Source organism: Chelonoidis abingdonii, chromosome 24, assembly GCF_003597395.2.
Source record: "Chelonoidis abingdonii isolate Lonesome George chromosome 24, CheloAbing_2.0, whole genome shotgun sequence".
In the NCBI taxonomy this organism is placed as follows: domain Eukaryota; kingdom Metazoa; phylum Chordata; order Testudines; family Testudinidae; genus Chelonoidis; species Chelonoidis abingdonii.
The window spans coordinates 10,318,048-10,341,074 of NC_133792.1; the positions used below are offsets into that span (position 1 = coordinate 10,318,048).

The following is a 23,027-nucleotide window of genomic DNA, read 5'->3' on the forward strand; positions in this document are numbered from 1 at the left end:
ATTTGGAAGCTCCAGAGGGAGGTCTCGCTCTCAGGGTCTTACCGTCTGCAATGAAATGCTCGGGCACATGAAGAGTGACCTTCACTGTCAAAGGGCAGGAGAGCTGGGTGCCACACACCATGGCCAGGATGCAGGAGCTGACTGCAATCAGTGTCAGGGCCGTCTTGTTCACTGGACTCTTCAGAGAGCCTGAAAAGCAAACAGACACGCATATATACCTAGAGGCCAATGTGAAGTAAGAGCATTTGGAGCTAAAGGGGAAAGACGTGGGTCCAGTTTGCTTCCAAACCATCATGAGCAGCGTGAAAGAACAAGAGCAATTAGATCTAACTCTTTGGGGCCCTACCCCATCTCAGTTTCTGGATATTCATCCTTATCAGTGTCTGAGCACCTCACATTCACTATGGGAGATCGGGAAGTGCTGTCCCCATTTTACAGATGGGGAAACCAAGGCACAGGGTAGATTAAGTGACTTACTCAGACTCATATGGGAAGTCTGTGACTGAGCCAAGAATTAAACCCCAGTCCTGCTCCAATGCCCTGTCCACTCAACCACTCGCCTGCCTCAGTTTCCCCTTCTCTCACTTGGGGATAACACTTACCTGCCTGCCTCCCAGTGTCATTGTAACACTAAATTCATCAGTAATCGTAAGAAGGCGATGCTAGGGGAAACTTACGTTTTACTAGAAAAATACTTCAGTTAATTATGTCTCATGCTGAAAGGCATTGCAGTTAATAGCAAGCCATGTTTGAAAAAAAAATCAGTTCTGTCATGTTAAAGCTTAAAGAACCCAGAATCACAGCGTTAGAACGGGGCGCAAGGGTCGTCTTGCCTAGTGCCCTGTTGAGATGCAGGGTTTGTTGTGACTAAACCATTCAACATTTAGGGTATGTCTGCCTGGCACATTAAACCCAGGCTCTAACTCAGGTTTAAGTCTAAGCACTCCTCTGTCCACACACAGATCAGTCTGACTTGGGTCAGCCAACACTCAGGACGAGGGTCCTAGGACCCTGCTGGGGAGGTGGATCAAAGCCCAAGTCCCACTGTGACTGGGATCCAAGCCCTGTCCTGTTGCAGTGGACACAGCAGGACCTAAAGACCTGAGTCAGAGGGTCCGTGTAGTGGAATATGGGCCCTGGCAGCACGGCTGTGAGACCTGGGTCCAGCAATTGTAAACCCAGGTTTACAATGCTGGATGGATGCTTTAGTGCAAGATGACCCGTGGGGGGGCACAACCCCGGAACAGCTTGAGTCACTCCCCCTTCCTGGCAGCCCTCCCCCTTCTGAAAAGCAGCCCCCTCATCCCTCCGCACACATCACCCCTATTGGAAACCCTGAGTCCACAAGCCCAGGACTCACAGAGCCGGGTTTACAATGTTGTGTAGACAGTCTGAAACTTTTCCATCCCATTATTTCTTGTGCTGGTTGCACTTTTGTTAAGATTATTCAGTCCTTGGACAAATCCCTGTTAATGCCCAATCTTTCAGAAGTGGCTAGCAGTTCTTGGTGCTCTAATTTTTAGGTGAACCAACCTCAGCCACCTTAAAGGGGCCTTAATTTCAGAAAGTAGGTGCTCTGAGCTTTATGAAAATCTGACTCCTTTAAAGTGCTTTAAGTTGGGCATGCACAAACTGAGGCCCCCAAAAATTCATATTTTAAAACGTAGACCAAAATTTTCATAACTTTAACTACTGAATCAATTTTCTTCAAACCTGGCTTGTTTTGCAGATCTTGCTAAGTCTTAAAAATATCAAGCCAAGTCTCAAGGCTGTGTGCAGTGTGCTATCATTAACTACACCTCGTGTTATACATTGGTATAATATTATATATTGCACTAATTAACAAGTGACACTTAGATGCTTATTATTAATATTTCTATACGCACAGACATCTAACAGTCAATTCTGTGAGCAAGAAAACAACCTGTGCAGAGCAAACCAGAGCCAGAATATTACAAGAGGAGTTCTATTTTGTCAGTCACAGATGTTTACTGCTTTTTTCGAAACCCAGCTCACAAAAGGCCTTCCTGAAAGTGCTAGCTAAAATATTTTCTGACAGTAGGAAGACGGACTCCAGTTCAGCCAATGCCACGCTGAAGGATCCCAATCCTACTCTGACACCAGAGCGATGTGTGGGTCACACTGGCCAATCTCTGTAGGTAATCTGTCTAACACCATGGATCACAGACCATAGGCACCTCAGTAATAATTCAGGAGTGGTGGTGCCTTTGAGGCTGAAGAGAGAGCCCAGATCTGCAGCTGCCAGGATTAATGCTCTGTGTCAGCTCAGAATATGGCACAACGCTCGGTGTGAGCAAGGTTCATTTGATTTGGGTCTTTTTAGTGAAGGGGATAAAGTGAAAAAAAGAACTCAGTCGTCTGCAGCTCTGGACAGACCGGCCTGGGGACAGAATCGGCTGTGAAATCCTACAGCGTAACACATTGCTAAGGAGCCCAAGCCAGGCCAATGGCCCATTTGCTTTCTGGTGGAAGAGGCCAACTTGCTAGCTCTGTACAATGAAAGGGAATTGAAGCGGTGAATGAGATCGATAACCACTGTGGGACAGCAGATTACCTCACGGGATGCAAAACTCTGTGTATCAATGGCTCCTATTGGGCCCAGGGTGGTGGTGACCAAATGTCATTACCATCTGCCAGCTGCTTGGCAGCCCATGCTGAACGGAGTCTGTGGTTGCCATCTGCTGCCCAAAGAGGCACCCTCACAATGGCCACCCACGATGGCACTCTCCAGAGAGGCCAAAGATTGTATGGTCCGCTGAGGACAAATCACCCTCTCACCGACAGCAGCCCCAAGATACATTAGTGGGGTAGGATGGAGAAGCTCGAGTTGCTGCTGTCGTGCTGCATCTTCCCTTGGTCACAGGACTTTGCTTAATAGATTGCACAAGCACTAAAATTGACTTAAGGCGACCTTGCATTTAGCAATTCTGGGATGTTTGGGAAGCAGCCCTGTAGCATCTTAGAACCTTTTTCAGGAATATAAAGACACTTAAGTGAGAGTACTGATCTCCAATTAACTTGAGCCATCACTGCAGCCTCTGTGACAGTCTGACACAGATCGCTAAATTCCCAGCAGAGCTGACTCTCTCTCTCTGTTCAGAATTCAGGGAAAGCGATTTAGTTATTTCTAGAACTCAGTCTCCTTTCCGTCCCCCACCTCCACACACGCACAAATCACATCAGTAAAATGAGACCTAAAATGCATTTGTTTGAAAACAACAGGAAATACATCCACTGAGATACTCCAGTGCTCTTTACCTCATAATTTGATCGAGTCTGCTTTTAGAAATATTGGTGTCAGAACAGAGAATCACATTTAAGTTGGATTCAGAGCACGAGCCAGATTTGAAGCTAATGGAAATATATGCATCAAAAATGCAGATAATTTTGCAGCGCGCTGGGGGTTTGCAAACAGGGTAACGGTTTGGGTCTCAGGAAGGCACTCAGCACTGAATTAGAGGTGCTGATCTGCTGGACAGCTCCCTGTGACAGAGGAGGGGAGAGTACAGAACATGGATATTTACACAACACATTTCACATTCCACGTGTCCCCTAAGAGCTGTACAAGCACCTTTCCCACTCCCAGAACATACCCACCACCCAAACTTCTAGCTCTGCCACCGACCTGTTGTGTGATCTTGGGCAAGTCACTTCTCTGGGCCCATTTTCCCTGTCTCGTTTATTTAGATTACAAGCTCTGCAAGGCACAGGCTTGTCTATTAGTCATACGACCGACCCTGGCTGGGGTCACTAGGTGCTTTTGTAACTGAAATATATCAGTGAGAGTGGAAACATTCAGAGTCACAATAGATGAGAGACCTCATAGCAAATGCATATTATTTTGCCCTTATAAAGCCCCTTTCAGCCCAGGATCTCAAAGTACTATAGAACCATTAACCCACAAATCCCAGGGAGATAGGCACGTATTACTCTGCTTTCACAATTCAACTGAGTCACAGGTACGGCGGCTTGACAAAGGTCACACTGTGAGTCAGTGGAAGAGCTGGGAGTAGAAAGCAGGGACCGTGACTCCCAATCTCCTACCCTTTCTACGTGCGTCGTGGTTCCTGATGTGCCACCATTCACTCCACAACTTGATTTTATTATTTTTTTTAAAGGAAGTGGCCCGTGAACCAAAAAAGCAACCGCTGCACAAGACCCGACGACCTCCTCTTCCTGCAGAAAAGCAAAAAGTTTGAAATAGAGGAAGGCCTGAGCATCTGAGCTCCTGGCCAATGGAGCTGAATGTCGGAGGGAAGGAACAATGTATTGCAGTTCCCATTTCACTGCCACTCCTCCAATGTCCCCACCCCCGCTCCATTTCCCTGCTCATTTTCATCGTGTGTATCTAATTACTGACATCCTGAACAGTAAACGCCATCGCCCAAGGGTGGCAAGCACGGGGCTCTGTTCAACCGAGCCGCAACAATGGGGCTTATGTTTGACTGAAATTGGATTTCTGATTCAGCTCTTTATTGCTCGAGGCCAGTCTGCTGCCAGGTTCTAAGGGACGCTAACCGAATACACAGCTCCTTCCCTCACTCATTAAACAGAGGGGCATTTCTCTTGTTTTCCATCCCAATGCCTGCTCTTCAGACCACTAAGGCTTCAGCAGAAGCACTTCTGTGCTATGTTTAAACACCCATCTGGAGATAAACAGCGTAGTACCAGATCTCCCTCAAACCCAGGGAAATGGACGCTTTACTAGCTGTCGCTAACTAAACAAACCTCCAGGGGTTAGGCCAGAGGCATCTGGGTTTGTTTGAGAGGCACAAAACAAAAAAATCCACCCTTTCCCCAGGGATCTACAAACTCCCAGGTATTCCAATAACCACAACCAATCATCGAATTGTCTTAGGTGACTTAGGCTGGAGACCCAAGCTTTGCTGCTCTGAATTTCTCCCCCACACCCCTTCCCACAAGCCTGGGACTACCACCAAGTTGTTCACACAGCAGTTTGCTAATTCCAATCCCATCTAAAGGCTGGCCCCAGGTTTATGCTCTACAGGCGGGATGGGAGCAGGGAATGGAAGTGCTGGATGGAATGAGGCTGAGAGTTGGGCAGCAGGAGGTCCAGTGGAGTGAGGGGAGAGAGGCGAGGGTCTGTCTCCTTCCCAGGCAGTGGCATACAGCTCCTGCCAGCTGTGAGCTCCACTGGGCCTTTGGTGACTGACCCAAGCAAGGGGCAGCATGAAGCTGCAGTGCCCCAATGGCAAAGTGGAAAAGGACCTGTGACTTGGAGCCATTATCTCTGTTCTCCTCCCACCTTATTCTAGATTATATTATATCACCTTTGTCACAGAACAGCATTACCCATCTCCCTCCCCTCACCTCCATGCATCTGGCTGGGGGTGCAAGGCAGAGTCAGATCTCCTTTCCTTCCTCTTGCACGTATGATTTGGGGTGGAGGGTGTTGGAGGGGGAATTGGACAAATAGCCTCTCTTCTCTTCACCGCAGTCAAAGGCGCAATCTGAGCAGGGGGACAAGGAGGGGTCTTACTCCTTCTCTGGCTAAGTAAAGACCTGAGTAGGGAAGGCAGATGCGCCCGGGGTAGACTCCTTGCACCAGAGGAGCAGGTGGAGGAGGAGAGGGGCAATATTGCTGAGTACTGAAGCACACGAAGGAGAGCAAAGCTGGAGTAGCTGAAGGGATGTTGTACTCTCTCGGACTCTCCACCCTCAGCCTTCCATCTGCACTTACGCGGCCACCCAGCCTTACAAATAATAAGCAAGCTGGCCAAAAAATGAATCCCTCCTTTCCCCCACCCCAAGGCAGGGCAGAACGAGAGGCCAGAATGGTTTGCTTCAGTATTCACGCCAAGTTGGGAATCCCCACAGAATCACAGACTATCAGGGTTGGAAGGGATCTCAGGAGGTCATCCAGTCCAACCCCTTGCTCAAAGCAGGACCAATCCCCAGACAGATTTTTGCCCCAGATCCCTAAGTGGTCCCCTCAAGGACTGAGCTCACAACCCTGGGTTTAGCAGGGCAATGCTCAAACCACTGAGCTATCCCTCCCCCCATGGAGAACCTGCTGCTGACAGAGAGTGTCTGTCGCAGATAGGACGGTGGTAGGGCCCCAAACCAAGGCAGCAGGGTGTGGCGGAAGGAGCATGATGAATGAGATTGGAAGCCATGAACTTCTGCACTTTAATCCTCCTTCCACCAATGACTTTGGGCTTGTCAAGCAGCAAGTGAGCATGTGGCAAGCTGGGGTGTAAATCTACAGCATACTAGTACGTCACTCACTAACTGTCCACGCAGACCCTGCCGCTATGCACTAAAAACTCCCTAGGGTGGTTTGAGCCACTGCTCTTTGAAACAGGAGAAGGTCAGCGCTTACTAGGGAACTTTTAATGTGCAGCAGCAGCATCCACACAGACAGTTCGCAGCACACTATACTCCAGCTTGCCGGATGCTAACTGGTCATGTAGACAAGCCCTTCGGTAGCCTTGGGCAAGTGACTTCAACTCTCTGTGACTTACTTTCCCAGTCCGTAAAAAGTGGGATAATGCTTCTTCATAGGGCTCATGTCTGACACAGGCCAGCTCTGTGGAGTCCTCCAGTGGTGTTATCTGTACAACTGGCTGGGTTAGAGCGGTGCAATGATTGGTTTCCTTGTTGCCTTTGAAGTCTCAGCCGCAAGAATGCCTGAACACTGTTTGCATGCCATCTGCTTGGCTTCAAAGTGAAAAGTCATTGGTGATCCCTAGCTGAGGATGAAGGAGGAGAAACCAGGAAATGAAGAGAGAAGGAGGGGAATGCAAGAGACATATCAAGGAGGAAAAGCACTTCTCCTGAATTGGAGAACGAATTGGTGCCCTCCTCTCCCACACCATACTCCCCAACTTGTGAGCAAGGAGAAGACAGATGAATGTGAAAATTAAAAGCAAACCAATCCGTTCTAGGGCAGAACTGCATCACAGTTTCTTCCTGCTACTGATCCAATTAACCACTGCTTAATTAGACTGGAATGCAAAAAAAAATTCCAAAAGAAAACCTCCCCTTGGAAGTGTCTGGTCCTGTACATACAAACAGCTGCCACTTCGTTCAGAGAGCTCCTGCCACAACCCTCCTTTGGGTCTTTTTTTTCACCAAGCGCCAATTAGACTGGCTCTGGTCTGCCTGAGAACACCCAGACTCCTCTGCAGAGAGTTTGGAAGCAGCCTGCAAAGGGACTGAAGATTTTGCACCTACTGCAAGAGGAAAATAAATTCAAAGCCACAAAGACCCCACATGCAGGCCTGTGGTTCATCTAAAATATCATTTACTTGTGCTGCCAATTACTCCTTCCACTGCCTCCTCCCCAGCCCCAATATCTGGCACATAAAGGGCAGAAAACTCTGATCTGGCACTGGGAGTACTGCTGACGTTAAAAAGGAACATACAGAACACGTATAGATTTTAAGCAACACTAATATTCTGCATGCTCAGCAATATGATGTTTCTAAATCAGGCTCAAATACATGCTTGGGAGATTAGTCTATAAAAAATAAACTTTAATTACTCCATCTTTCTCAGTGCACAGCCCATAGCATTGGCCATACATGGGTGTTAAGTGCCAAGTACTCTTCAATACACCCCCCAAGATATAATAGTTTAATACCTAATGTTTCAAGACTGCTTGGATATTAAAACATATTTCTACCTCCCAGGAAAGACAGGGATGTAGAAATCAACCTCCTGAACTGCTTAGCAACTGAACTGCAAATTCTACAGAGTGCACATCAATGGGAGGCATGCAAAGGCACCCGCTAATGAGAAAGCAGCACTTTTAACATGGAGAGGGTGTGTTTCATCTTGAATTTTGGCAGCACACAAATGCAGCCACCTCGGGGGTGGATGGCAGGGAGTCACCAGGCACCTGAATATAACCTTCATGCTACCAAAATGGCAGACTGGCCCTGATGTGGAATCCTGTCCCCACCCACAGCACACCCTATACAGCTTTCCTTGCACCTCCAAGGAGAGCTACTTCCAAAGCATTCAGCTGTCCTGTGCATGTCAAGAGAGGTCACTGCCTCTAATTATCTCCCTTTATGTTCCAGCGGAGGCTCGTTAATACAGTACAACAGCATCTCCCGACGCCCTCACACACAGAAACATCTCAAGGTGTTTTACAAGCAGGAGATCATGTTAAATCAAATCAAATACCAATTAAAGATTAACAGCGATGTTGGAAGGCTGCTCTCGCTGGATAGCACCGCTTGCTGGGAAGAAACACTACTTTCTGTAGCTGCTGCCTGGCAGGCTCCTACCAACCCCCAAGCCAGCCACTTCCCCTTACCTCTCCACACAGCCCATGCCCCAGCTGGGGAACCCACCCATGTTCACTCAAGGCACTGTCCCCCAAAGAAGCTCTAGCAAGCAAACCTTCCCTCTCCCATTCAGTGAATGTCCTAACAATTCTCCCCATCAGCCCAGAACCTGAGCCAGCACCCCCTACCTGGACAGTTCTCCTTTCGCCCTCAGAACAGGCTTGCAGCAAGGCAACCAGCCGTCTCTGAACCCATGTCCGCTGCCCTCCTCTCCACACAGTAAGCCCAGAACAACAGACCTTCTCTTCCCAAATTTCTGCTAACCACACACACTGCCTTCCACATCCATATCCCAGGCCAGGCACTCTCAAGCCCACAGAGACCTTCTTCCAACCACTCTCCCCTTGCCAGGCTCCCCCCTACAGGGGCAGTACAATACCCTGTGTGTTTGTGTGAGTGTTAGGGAGTAGGGAGGTGTGCGGGGGGAGATAATGCCATAAACTCCATGGGCCACATTCAGGCTTTGGCTAAGTAAGGGTGTGTGATCCCGGCTGAATCTGCAGGACATTATACCTCCTCTCACAAGAGTCCAGCTTCCATCCTCCTTGCTCCTGGGGGGCTCTTTTTCCCTTCCTCTCACGAAATTCAGGGAAGTCCCAAGTAAAGATATGTCAAGGTGGCACCATTTTGATCTGGCTTTCAGCTGCCGCCCCCCGGTGCATTTTGGTGCGTCAGACTCTGGGGGGGTTGGTCCGAGCCAGTCTCTAGTCCCAACCTAGAGCCCCTTTGTTGGCAGCATGGACTGGACTTTGTTCCATCGGTCCTGGTTTGGCATTGACCCTGAAACTCGAGTCATCTCCCCCAAGAAAGCAGCTTCTTTACAGAGACTGGCCCCTTCAGATAGCTCTGAGGAAGGAAGAGAAAAGGTGAAAGGAGAGAGAATTGACCAAGGGCAGAGATGGAGGAGGAGGAAGTGGTGAAACATACAGGAAAGCAGATGGGGGAGGACTAGAAATGTCCAGGTTTATTAAGAGCTTGATCTTGCTTAAGGGTAGAGCAAAGATGACTGATAACACTAACATGTATGAATGATATCAGCCTGTCAACACTTCCTCCATCAGAGTTTGAGCTAGTTTAACTGGTGTTCACAGAGGGGGAGTTATTTTTGGGCAAGGAGTGTGCAGATGAAACTGTTAGCAGTTTTTATAAGGGAGATCCCAACAGTGAATGCAGGAGACTCAGGTGCCTTTCTCAGTACCCTGAGTTGGCTCCAGGATTCATGAAGAGATCGGGGATTCAGCCAGCCCATAGGAGCCTAAGCAGCATGGGGAAGCCAACTCCTTCCCTGTGCAACCTGTACGTTCCATTCAGCATGAAGATCCCATGAAGTCTTTGTTAATCTGTTTTTAATACCCTGGGTCTCGGCTGGTTATATACTTTGAGTTTTAATACCCGATACATTAAATAAATATGTCTGTACTTAATATTTATAAAGTTTCAAATACTGATCTCTCATTCTCATTCCCTTGTTTGAAATATGGGGCCTGCCGTTTGCAGAGAGATATTGTGTAGGAGAGAGTCAGTCATGAGAAGAGGGAGGACGGGGAGAAGGGAGAGGAAGCCAGCAGGCAGGGCACATAGAAACAGAAGGTGCAAGAGGGAGGGGGAAGTAAGGGAAAGGGAATAAAAGACAGATGACGAACAGGCAGAGGCTCCGGTAGTTGCTCTCCTTTCTTGGATGATGGGCAAGAGGTTACTCGCCATGGTCACAAGCACTAGATAAGCTCTTGGGTAAAATGAGCAGGAGTCACAGTCTCCCCAGAGAAGTTCCCATCCTACTGAGTGTTTTCTGCTCAGTGAGTGAGGGTTCAGCAAGGAAGACCTCAGTATTCTTGCAGGATGACTGAATCTCAGCGACAGGGAACTGGACAGCTCTGGACTCCCATGCTACCCAAAGATGACGCAAGGCAACAAAGTGCTAGACACTGATCAGCAGAACAGGCCGGCTGCGAGTCTTCTGCTAACAAGGCGTTAACTTTGGTACAGTTTCCCCTCTCCTTACCCAGATGCTAAGGGGAAGGACCTTAATAACAGCCTAACTGCAACCGCGGCCCTGGTCTCCTTGGGTGGTGATCCTGCTGGTGAGAAGAGGAGACGGGGAGGAGGAGATAGTGTGAGATGTAGGTGGGCCGGGGCCAGCTTTAGCTGCCAGGACCTCAATCCCACCCACAGGAGTTTCTGAGGTCCCAGTACCTCTGTCTATCCCCAAGTATCAATCCCTTTGCCCCCCAGCAGTGCCACCACTCAGCAAAAGTTAACAAGAGCATCCTTAAATGCTCTCAGAGAGGGAGCAGCTGATTTGCTAGCAGAATGCAGCAGAGGTATTGCCTCTAGAATGGATGGCACAAACTGGACTTCCCCATTGGCCAATGCAGGTACTATCTGCCCTATGTGTGGGCTGGGGAGATGAGCTCAAAAATCCAGGGCCACACCCCCTAAAACAAATCAGCATGCAGAGCAGCAATTCAATAGCTGCATGTCAGAGGCTCTGTCTACGCTTGGGACTAGCCCCAACCAAACTGTCAGTGCCCATCAAACGGAGCAGCTCCACCAACACTGACAAGAGCAAGCCAGGGCTGCCGCTGCTGGAGTCTGTCCTGATTACAAACATGGGTAAACCTTAATTAACTCAATCAGCAAAACCCCCAGCCCTGTCCTGGGACATGCCAGAGTCCAGATTTTTCTAAAGAGCTGTGCATTACTCTCTCTGTCAAAAATGGTATTACTGGTTTCCGAGTCACTGCTAACTCAGAAGAAAAGGATCTTGAAATGCTTATGGATCAATGTCCTAACAGATAAAACTCAAGACGGGGTATCAGTTGGTGCCTGCCACAGACCACCATATTACACTAGGGAAGCGTCATGACCTGCTCCTTACACACTTATCTATAATTAAAATTGGAAGGATTAGATTTTTACTGGCAGACACTGATTTCACTGTACACACACAAACTGATGAAAAAATATTTCCATCAAAAATAATCCAACTTTACAGATAAGCACATAAAGAAAAATGCTTCTTGAGAACTTACTAGTGTTTGATTGAAGGCTATTTACTTTGTATACTTTGACATATGATGTTGACAATTTGTGTTTTCACAGTTATGAAGCTTTAGCATTTTGAATCTCAACAGCTGTCACTGAACAATTATCTAACACCTCCCCATTGTCTGACCCCATGTCATTTCCCCACAACTTTGAACATTTAAATACCGGTAGATAAAAATTGAAAAAAAAAAAAAAGGCTTTAAAATCCATAATTCTGTGCAATGGTGAAAATTATAAACTTTTTAAAAATGCTTAAAATAACCGTCAATGTTCTCTGCCAAAATGATAAAGAAAATAAACATTGAATTCTGCCAAGCCTACCTATAATGTGTAGGAAAAAAGCTGTGTGATGATGGGGGATTTCAATCTGAGTGGCATATGCTGGAAGTCTCCTGCTTCCGGTACTAAAACAGCCTTAGAAATTCTAAGTATTATAGATGATAATTTCTTAACTCAAAAAGCGTTACAACCAACAAGAGGGAATTCTATACTAGACTTCATCTTGACAGATCAAGAGGAACTGATCACAGAACTAAAAATTAATGGTAGCTTAGGTACAAGTGATCATGATGTGATCACAACTATAATGTACAAACAGAATAATGTATGCAGTGTTGTTGTAGTCATGTTGGTCCCAGGATATTTGAGGGAGACAAGGAGAATAAGGCTTTTTTTTTTTTTTTATTGCAGCAACTTCTCTTGGTGAGAGAAACAATTTTTCAAGCTTACACAGATCTGAAGAGCTAGTGGGGTCCCTCAGGGGTCTGTCCTGGGACCCATACCATTTAACATTTTTATCAGTCACCTGATAGAAAATATGAAATGACCACTGGACAAGTTTGCAGATGACACAAAAACTGGGGAAGTGGTAAATAATGAAGAGGACAGGTCACTAATACAAAGATCTGGATCACTTGGGAAACTGTGCACAAGCAAACAGTAGGTGTTTGAAGATGGCTACATGGGAATGTAGTGTAGGCCACTTAACAGGATGGGGGACTCTATCCCTGTGGTGGATAATCATCTCACATGAGCTCCCAGTGAGATGCTGTGGCCAGAAGGGCTAATGCGATCCTGGGATGCATAAACAGGGGAATCTTGAGTAGAAGTAGAGAGGTTATCTTATTGCTGTAGTTGGCATGGATGTGATCATTACTGGCACACTGGTATCCACTTCCAGCATCCACAATGAAAAAAGGATATTGATAAATTGGAGAGGGTTCAGAGAAGAGCCACGAGAATGATAAAAGGTTTAGAAAAACTGTTATAACAACAGACTCCAGGAGCATAATCTCTTTAGCTTAACGAAGAGAAGGTTAAGGGGTGACTCGATTACAGTTTGTAAGTACCACATGGGGAACAAATCTAAGAATGAACCCTTAAATCTAGTAGAAAAAGTAGAATGTGATCCAAAGGCTGGAAGTTGAAGCTAGATGAATTAAATCTTGAAATGAGGCATACAGTTTTAACAGCCAGAGTAACTACCCACTAGAACAATTTACCAAGGGTCACGGTTTAGTCCTCGTAACTGACAGCTTTTAAATCAAGATTGGATTTTTTTCCCCTACAAGATATGTTCTTATTTCAGGGAAGTTCGCTAGCTGGGTTATACATGAGGTCAGACTAGATCACAAAGGTCCCTTCTGGTCTTAGAATATGAGAATCTTTGCTGGGTGATGAGCCCATTAGAAAAGCTGGCTATTTCAGAGTCAGCTACACCTTTGACTGGGTTCGGGCTATTCCGCAGTGTAGACAAGACTTTGTAAAATATTGAGAACCAGAGCCTGGGGTGCCGGAACAGGGGGGCTACGGGGCCATGCCCCCCCTTTTTACCGCCCATAAAGATGAGCAACAAGTGGGAGGGGACAAAGAGGAGTGAGCAGGGGGTGAGGTCTTCAGGGGAAGAAGCAGCATGGGAGCAGGGCCTCAGGGGAAGGGTGGTGCGAGAGCACAGCCTTGCAGAGAAGGGCCATGGTTCAGGCACTGCTGGCCTTGCCACTTTGAGGGAACTTCTGCCACTCCTGACCGGAGCAGTCTGAGATGGGGGCTTTGTGCAGCCAGAATTACTCAGCAGAGCAAGATACAATCACAACCAGCAGTGGCTTTTTTCTATAAGCAAAACCAAAACTGTAGTGCCTAGTTTGGCATACAGCCCTGTCCTGGGTCACCTGGGCTTCCCAAAGGGATCCGCTCCCAGAAACAGCCACTCAAGAGTCCTTTTGTTTCCCAAGGAGAGGGGAAGCTGACCCGACATTAACCCCTTGTTAGCACAATTGACATATCATCAACCGGCTGGAAAGGACAAAGAGATATTTTATTAAGTGTGAAAAATTCCCTATGTGAGTGGCATCCAGGCAGACTAATACCATAGTTAAAGGGACACAGTCAACTCAATCATATATCGGGAACAAATTCCTTAGCCTGTGTTACTAAAATTGCCTTAGTGTATTGGAGTGGAAATAATTTTTTTTACAAATCCAATTTGCTTTCCCACTCTTTATGCTGTTTACTTTATGCATTTCTCTGGCCACGGACAATTAAAATCAATGAAGTCCTTTTCACTTTCATGTCCTCAGCACTGAATCGGTTGAGATGCAATCACTTTAGCGATGCAGTTATATGTTTAAAGACAGCAATTGCTTTTTTACTGGAATTGTCTTTCACACAAATCAATGGAAACTCTTCTATTGGGATTAAGGTTTGAAAACAAAAACAAACCAATCCTGTTTTTTTACAAATTACAACTGCTGGGTCAAATCTGAGTTGAGGCCTTCACTTGAAAGGTGGAAAACAGTTTCCACTATAAGCATAATTTAAACCCTGTCCTAGAGGGAAAACATTACCATTCTCTATGAAATGTTCCATGTGCAGTCACTGCCCAGAGAAGAATCTTTCTGGAAAGAAGGAGGTTCAGGGAACAAAATATAGAACCAGACAAAGTGTTGGAGGTAGAGTGACCAGATAGAAAGTGTGAAAAATCTGGACTGGGGCTGGGGGGTAATAGGTGCCTACATAAGAAAAAGCCTCGAATATCAGGACTGTCCCTATAAAATAGAGCATCTGGTCATCCTAGTTAGAGACCCTATTAGAAAATGGTACAAACTCTCCGGGCCCAACTACACTCCAAACCTACACCACACCAAGGGGCTATGCCTTCTTGTAACTAGGTCCTCCAACATAGTCTCTCAGCGGTAGCACATGAGCATCGCACAGCCAGGGAGTTTATCCTCAACAGACCCCTTTGAGGTAGGGAGGATGTATCCCCACGTTACAGGTGTAGACTGAAAGTAACTTGCCCAAGAAGTCACACACAGAGTTTGGGGCAAAGGCAGGAACTGAACCCAGGTCTCCTGAATCTCACAGCAGTGGTTTAACTACACAGCTGTACTTCCTCTGCTGGCGTCTTTTGTACGTGTGGCCAAGTGACTAGTGCACTGGACTAGGAATCAGAAGACCTGGGTTCTATTCCCAGTTATGTCACTGGCTTGCTGGATGAATGTGGGCAAGCCGTGCTTCCTCTCTGTGCCTCACTTTCCCATCTACATAATGGGGAGAGTGTGTCATAGCTTTCCTACTTAGATCTGAACCTTAGAGTTCAGAAAATATGATGCTAGCATGAAACCTTCAAGCTTAATTTCCAGCTTAGATTTTATAGCGCTGCCACCAGCCAGAAATTCCAGTGTTTGACTTACTCTGGTCTCCCCAAAACCTTCCCTGGGGGACCCCAAGACTCAGATGCCCTGAGTCTCACAACAAAGGAAAATAACCCACTTCCCTTCCCCCTCTTTACCTCCTCCCAGATCTTCCCGCCCTGGGTACACTAGGAGATTACCCTGCTTTAATTCCTTGAAACACAACACCGAGAGATTAAGTGTCTCTCCCCCCTCTCCCAGAGGCTATACAAATTCAAGCTCAGTAACTCTAACACAAAGAGATTTCCCCCCTCCCTTCGTTCATTAGCCTTAACCGGAGAAAAAAACCAAACAGGTCTTAAAAAGAAAGCTTTATATAAAAAGAAAGAAAAAGACATAAAAATGGTCTCTGTATCAAGGTGACAATATACAGGGTCATTGGCTTAAAAGAAACAAAATGAATAAACAGCCTTATTCACAAAGAAATACAATTTAAAACATTCCAGCAACTACACACATGTAAATACAAAAACAATATAAAAACCTATATTGTCTTATATCTGTACCTACAATTGGGAAACAGAAGATTAGAAAGTCTGGAGATAGAGAGATTACTCTCAGAGCCGAGAGAGCAACAGAGACACAGACAAAGGACACACATCCAAAAATTCCCTCCCTGAGCTTTGAAAAATCCGGTTTCCTGATTGGTCCTCTGGTCAGATGTTTGATTCCCTTTGTTAACCCTTTACAGGTAAAAGAAACATCAACCCTTAGCTATCTGTTTATGACAGAGTGATACTGGCCTCCTTGATAAAGTGCTTTGAAATGTACAGATGAAAAGTGCTCTAAGAACTAGCTACTATTACAGTGTAGGTGGGCACAAATCACCTTACTTTTCCTTTTGCTCTAGCAAGGAGACCAATGATCTGACACCATCATGTCATGGATGCATAGACCAACAGAGCTACCCCCTCATCCTCTTTGCATCCAGCACCAACAACATGTTTACATTCTACTGCCTGTGACACAAGAGGCTTGTTGCCGTGCAGAGGACGACAGCGGAGCGATTAGTGAAATTTGTTACCCACATGCTCCAAACAAAATTAAATTAAAAGAGCTGCTTTGCTGTCAAGATAAGGGCCAACCCAGGGAGATAATTTTTCACTCTCAAACACTCAGTTACTCAGTGAGGCTGTATCAGATACAATCAAAAAAAAAAAAAAAGCACAGCCTCGAGGAACAGATGTAAAAGCTTTTATCTCTATCATAGTCCAGGGGATGTTAAAGAGGCCGGTGCTGCAGCTGCGGTGTGGCAGGACTAATTGCAGTGGGTGGGTGGGCGAGCAGTGCCTCCCCTCTGAGTTCATTGCCACTCGGTTAATGATGGTCTTCCCACAATGGCGCCATGATTGCTTGTTCAGACATTCTGCAACCACATCGACAAACATGGACAGGCCAGGGGCTGCACGAGGACAGGCTTGCCTAGTGTACAGCTATACGAGGATAGTGCTACGGTAATTATAAATAAACTAGCAGACCTTTCTAGTACAGCTGTTGCTTACACCAGCAAAAAAGGGATGGTGCTGCTCTAGCTTATACTGTTTTGGTGAACGAAATAATTGACACAAGCCAAAGGACTTAACTATGTATACACTAGGGTTTGTGCCATTGTTGAAATGTAATTTAAAAATGTCACACCCCTCCCTGCCATTGCTATACTGGCAAAAGAGTCCAGGGGTGGCAAAGCCACACACAAGCTGCTCATTTGTGGAACGGTAGGGAGAGAGAGGAGAAAAGGGGAAGGAGGATCTCAGGGCACGTCCGTGCTACAAAGTTTTGTCACCTCAAGTTATGTCGGCACACAGCCACCGTGGTTAATACATCACTTGTGCGCAGGCATAGAATCATAGACTATCAGGGTTGGAAGGGGCCTCCGGAGGTCATCTAGTCCAACCCCCTGCTCAAAGCAGGACCAATCCCCATACGTGGCCCCTTGCATCACCAGGATTGCTTGTGTCGATTCACACTGCGGTGCACCATGGGTAGGTATCCCAGTGTGCAACCCACCACTCTTTAGTGACTCCTGTGCAGTGGAGCTCACAACTGGAACTAGAGCAGTCATAGTCGGGCCTTGTGAGACCACTGCCGGACGACTGTGAAAGTCGACATAAGAAACACTGCATTTACACTTGCACTGCATCAACCATTGTTTTACAACAACCGGGGAGGTGATTTTACTATATCGGCATAATAGGGCACTGACATCGGTGGGAGACAAATTTCAATGTAGACACATACATAACTAGATTGTGTGATAGCCCCAGGCCAGTTGGGAACAGCAGAGTAGTAGAAGGGAGATATACTGGCCACTGGAAAAGAAGTCTTCTGTTCCCTGAGTGACCAGAGCAGGGCTGCTCCAGGCTAATGAGAACACCTGACTCCAATTAACCTGCTAAGAGTCAGGTGAGGCTGCTAAGCACCTGACTCTAATTAAGGCCCCTCTGATGCTATAAAAGGGCTCACTCCAGTCAGACCAAAGAGAGCCAAGGGGCCAGAGGAAAGGAAGTGCGTGCGAGGAACTAGGAGCAAGAGGCATGCAAGAAGCTGAGAGTGAGTAGGCATACTGCTGGAGGACTGAGAAGTACAAACGTTATCAGACATCAGGAGGAAGGTCCGGTGGTGAGGACAAAGAAGGTGTTGGGAGCAGGCCATGAGGAAGTAGCCCAGAGAGTTGTAGCTGTTGTGCAACTGTTCCAGGAGGCACTCTAGACAGCTGCAGTCCACAGGGCCCGGGGCTGGAACCCAGAGCAGAGAGAGGGCCCGGGTTCCCCTCAAACCTCCCAACTCCTGATCAAACACAGGAGGAACTGACCTGGACTATGGCTTCTACCAGAGGGGAAGGTCTCTGAGCTGTTTTTTGACCCACATGGTGAGTCTGTGAGGCGAGCAGATCTGCCTAAAAGCGCAGGACCCACCAAGGTAGAGGAGGAACTTTGTCACAACTGACACAAAGCAGCTTATGTCGACCTAACTTTGTAGTGTAGACCAGGCCTCAGATGGGATAGTATCAATGGGATTTGGGACTTTCCATCCATTAAGAGAAGACAAATTTTGCCTTGTTGATACTGGAAGGTTAGAGAAGTTAGCGATTCCCTGGTTGCTTTCTGCAGTGTATTCTCGTGTTCTGTTTAGCAATGGGGCCTCCATGGGAGAAACAATCTAACTGGCCCTGTCTGTCTGCACAGTTTGGAAAACACTGTGTTCCTTCAGTATGAAAAGGGTTACACAGCAGCCTCATGCTGGGATGGGGTGAGGGCAGGGAAGCTTCAAGAGATGCTTGAGCAGTTGCCTCAAACTTTATTTACTGCTTACCTAACATCAAAAGGAACAGAAGAAAAATATTCAGCAGTACAAAATTAACAATGCCTTTCTGGGGAAATCCCACACGTGTATGTTGGAGCCTTTCCTCCCTATCAGAGGCAGCAAATGTGTTCCCCTTGCTCTAGGGCTTATGGAAAGTCAACGATGAACCAGCCCATGGTAAAGTCCTGCCTTTAACATTACATGTTAGACTGATTCTGAACCAATGCTCAGAGGAGAGACTAGAACCCTCTGCCCCCATGCTCTGCCCACAAAGGTCTGCTCGCTCAGGCCTCTTCCTACTGCAGAGTTCTAGTTTCTCGTCACTTGCAGGCCTGGGGAGGCATGGAAAAGAACCGGGATGAAGACAGGAGATGTCCTGGAATGCGCTGATAGCTACTCCCTCAATCTCTCCCACCATGAAAATTAAACTACATCAAAGCAATGAAGAAACCCATCTCCAGTGATTAGGGATGAAGCTCTGACATCCTATTTGCTGTGAAGACTGTAGGGTGGTGTGCCTTTCCGTGATGCATCCTTGAACTAGAAACTTTGGAATCACCACATTGGATTAGAGCCAAGGTGCATCTAACCCAGTAGCCTGCTTCCAACTGCGGCCAGTGCCAGCTGTTTCAGAAGCAGGAATCCTGCAGTAGGCAGCTCCAGGATCACCTGTCCCCAGGGAATGTAGCCAGAAAGTTGGCCAATGCTTGTGAGTAACTTCAGGAGATGTGGCAGTCAAACAGTAAGAGTTCAGCGCAGTGGCACAGATGGGGAGGAAGGGAGGGAGGAGAAATCGTTCACTGTGTTGAGGGTGGTGGATGTACTCTGCTGAGCGTAGCTGAAAAGCATGAGCACTGGAGAGACTGATTATTCCGTCTTGCTAAAAACGACGTTTGGTTTATCGCCTTTTGTCTCCCATTTGATTCTTGACAGGCATCTCCTGAAGTTTGAAGTCTATCGCTGTCAGGGAGGCAAGCTGCGCTGGCTGGTGAAACAGGTGCAGACCCAGAGAGACAATTTAAAACCACTGTATTCTCCAGCAGCGTCTCTGCCTCAAAGAGAGACGTCTGAGACATGGTGACGTGATTCCCTTCCAGTGCTCCCTGTTTACTTAGCCCTTATGTTTCCTTACGTTTCAGCTGTGAGGGAAGGAAAATGCTACCCAAATTTCATTCTGCATTTCCTTTCACTCCCCGTGAAATAATAAGTGTCTGGTTTGCCTCCGGAGACAGGAGAGGATCAAAGGGAAGATTCTTCGTATGTAACAGATTCCGAATACCTAATTTTCCCTTATAAAGGGCCTTGTTTTAACCACCAAATACAGAAGCAGATCAAAGCCTGGCTTCTCACTCCTCTAACAGCTCTCGGAAGGCTCTGCCAGCCAAAGACACACACAGAGGCTGCTGCAAAGCCAAGGCAGATAATTAGACTCTGCTAATTTATCTGAAGAATCGCTGGGCATCTAGTACACACGAACACAACACACACCCCCCAAAAAAAAAAGAACAGGCTGAAGGCTAAGCCCACTCCCCTGCCTCTCTCTATCTGCACCTCTCTGGTCTACAGGCCCTCAACGCAAGGAGGTTCCAGATCCACCCTCAGACTTTAACTCAGGCAGGCAGGATGCAGAACTTATCACCGGACAACAAGAGCCCAAATCCCAAAGCTCTTAATTAGGCCATAATGGGAAGACTGCGCTGTCTTATGAGGCAACAACATGCCTCCTGGGAGGCCCAATGATGACTAGGACGCGTGTGTCATCCTGACAAGGGAGCCAGATTATTGTGGAGAAGACGCTGCCTGGCCTAGAGCAACACGATCAAACAAGGAGCGATTTTTCTCTGCCCCTTAACAGGCTGGAGGAGAAGAGATTCAGAGTTGAGGGAAGCTGCCAGAGTTCTGCTCCTTTGGGGTGGGGACGAATAGGAGCCGGCCTAGACAGTTTATTCACTGCAGGGCCTGTTCGGGGTGTCTCCTCAGAGTATACACGGCTGCTTAAATATCATTTGCATCCTATCAGAGAGGCAAGTTATTGAGATCACAGGGACAATCTTCTTCCCTGCTTCTGGGGCCACCAGACCAGTCATCAAGCTGCCATTATTGCAGTCATACTACTACCACTTTGGACTGGCATTCAGTGTCAGAGACGATTTCATCCGAGGCTGTCAAGCACTTTCTAAAATTAACCCTCTGTGAGCAGCCGGTGGAGAGAACGGCTACAGGCACAGCTGGGCGGGAGACTGAGGCAGCCATCTTGAGAGGATTAGGATTCCAGCAGCATGGCGGAAAGTTGTTCTTTAAAAGAGGACGGGACTGAACGTGCCCCACCCTGCGAGAGGGAAAAGAGGAGCGTGATAACTACATGGAGTTTGACATCTCCTACGCTGGGCAGCTGCAGAGCTGGATTAGCATCTCCACAACACTGACAGTTCCCTTTATACGAATTTAGTGCTGGTGAAAGGTGCATAGTTTGACAGCCCTGGAGACAGGAACCTTCTACGTACCTACACAACAGGTACAGAGAGTGGGAGCTCCCCCACAGTGCCCTGCCAGCCCTCACTTGATGGGAATGAACAATGAAGTTAGCTTCCGCGGCTCACCTGCTCCTTGGCATCTCCCATGGAGGCTGCCAAGGGGAGCACCGGGACTTGCAGTGGCGGGTTTTGATGGTGCAAATGCATTTTGAAGGGTTTATTAAAATGCCCATCACTGGAGCATTCTAATGCAGTATTAAAACACACAGACAACTGGGGAAAGGAAGACAGCCAGTTCCCTGCCTTAGCCCAGGTCTAATCAGAACATCTGATTTTGAGCACCACGCTAGTCCTCCTCCTTGCTCCAGGCTAACAACGGGTTGTTTGTCTGTGGGTGGCAGTAGGTTTTCCACTGTCCAGTTGTCACGGAGTCACCGGGCGATGCTCTGGAACAGCTCCCCACAAAGCCAGTCAGGACTTTGGGGAGCCTCCTCTCCCTTGGAGCAGACTTGTTCAGGGCAAGAAGCTCACACGGCTTCACCTCCTGGGTCTCTCCTTGGAGCATTCAGCATCCTCTGCCCCTCCGTGTGCTTCCCACAGCGAGCCCACGCAGACGGTCCTTGGGAAGCCACAGGCGTCTGCGACCCCACTTTGCATCAGACGTGACTCTCAGCCAGCCAGTAAACAGAGTTTTCGATGACAGGAACAGGGTCTATAACAAGAGCCGTGTAGAACAGCGAACCGGCACCCCTCGGCGGTCATTCTGGGGTGTCAGTGAGCCAGACCCAGGTCTGCACTTCACTCCTTGTCCCCAGCAAGCTCCAGACTCACAACCCTCCAGCCCCTCCTTCTCTGCTCAGCCCCGTTCCCGGGCCAGGAGGTCCACTCTGATCTCTTTGTCTCCAACACCTTCAGCTGGCACCTTTGCAGAGGAGGGGCCCAGCCTATCAGTTGCTAGGAGACAGAGGGTCAGGCATTTAGGTGCACTGGCCCTTTCCTCTGCAGCAATCACACACCCTTATTTCACCACCTAGATATTAAGAACTGCATAGGGGACACTGAGGCACCAACAACGTGACTGGAGGATGGCAAGCGAGGGTCTCTCAGCTCCTTGGGGAAGCTGTTAGAGGGTTTAGCCAGCATAACAAGCAGGCTCTGTTGCCTGCTTCATTGAGTCCGTATGTGGCTTCCAACATAGGTGCTGACTTCCCCTCTTTCCCATGGTTGCTCGCTCCTCCCATGAGGCCCCGCCCCTGTCCCACCTCTTCCCATACCTTCCCCACCCCCATTCCAACCCTTTCCCCCAACCCACTCCAACTCTGCCCCCTCCCTCCCAATATTCTAACTCCTTCCCCAAATCCCTGCTCTGGCCCCACCTCTTCCCCACCTCCTCCCCTGAGCGCGCAATGTTCTTGCTCCTCCCCACCTTCCCGGAGCCTGCTAACACTGCCAAACAGCTGTTTGGTGGCAGCCGGGTGGGAAATGCTGGGAAGCAGGTGGAGGAGCAGGGACATGGCGCGCTCAGGGGGAGAGGAGGAGGAGAAGGAGGTGGGGTGGGAAGTGAGGGGAGCTTGGCTGCTAATTTTTCCCCATGGAGCACCCATGGAATCGGTGCCTATGGGTTCCAATAAGCATGGCAGACCAGGCAATCATAGCTGCCGCCAAGGGTTCCTGTAAAAGAGGAGGTCTGAGATAACACCAGGAGCTTTGCAGATCAGTGAATGGGATCAGATAAGGCATGGAGCACCAGTAAATGATGAGGTACAGTGGTGTGGTTAGGAGATGGACAGTGCATTGTGTAGCAGTCTGACCTGCAGATGATGAATACACGAACAGCCAAGGCCAGGTCTTCATTGGAGAGGAAAAAATAGTCTTGTTGCCTGAAGAAGGTGGAAGACAGTGCTTCTAGTGACTGCTGTTTGATTCTCCATGGTCAGCAACAAGCCCAGGATGCCCAATAGGCTTACGTATGTGCAACCAAGAGTGCATGTGCCCTCCAACATGGGCAAAGAGATGGTGCTAGCCAGCCACTCAAGGACCTCTCCTGATTAGCACTGAGCTTTAGCTCTTTCTGGATTCAAATTTCATGTCTTCATTCAGCCTCCAGTTTCCACCGCGGACTGGACTTAGCACAGACAGAAAGACAGACATTGGATGGGAGCACTGCACCA

General features: G+C 47.9%; 1 protein-coding gene across 1 annotated transcript in view; it reads right to left on the minus strand.

Moving 5' to 3' along the window:
• The window catches only part of ASTN2 (astrotactin 2), a 660,907-nt gene that overhangs the window by 418,968 nt on the left and 218,912 nt on the right, over window positions 1–23,027 (minus strand). Inside the window, exon 6 of the mRNA XM_032797631.1 lies at window positions 43–189. Coding sequence (XP_032653522.1) covers window positions 43–189 — 147 coding nt within the window. The remainder of the gene's footprint in view (window positions 1–42; window positions 190–23,027) is intronic.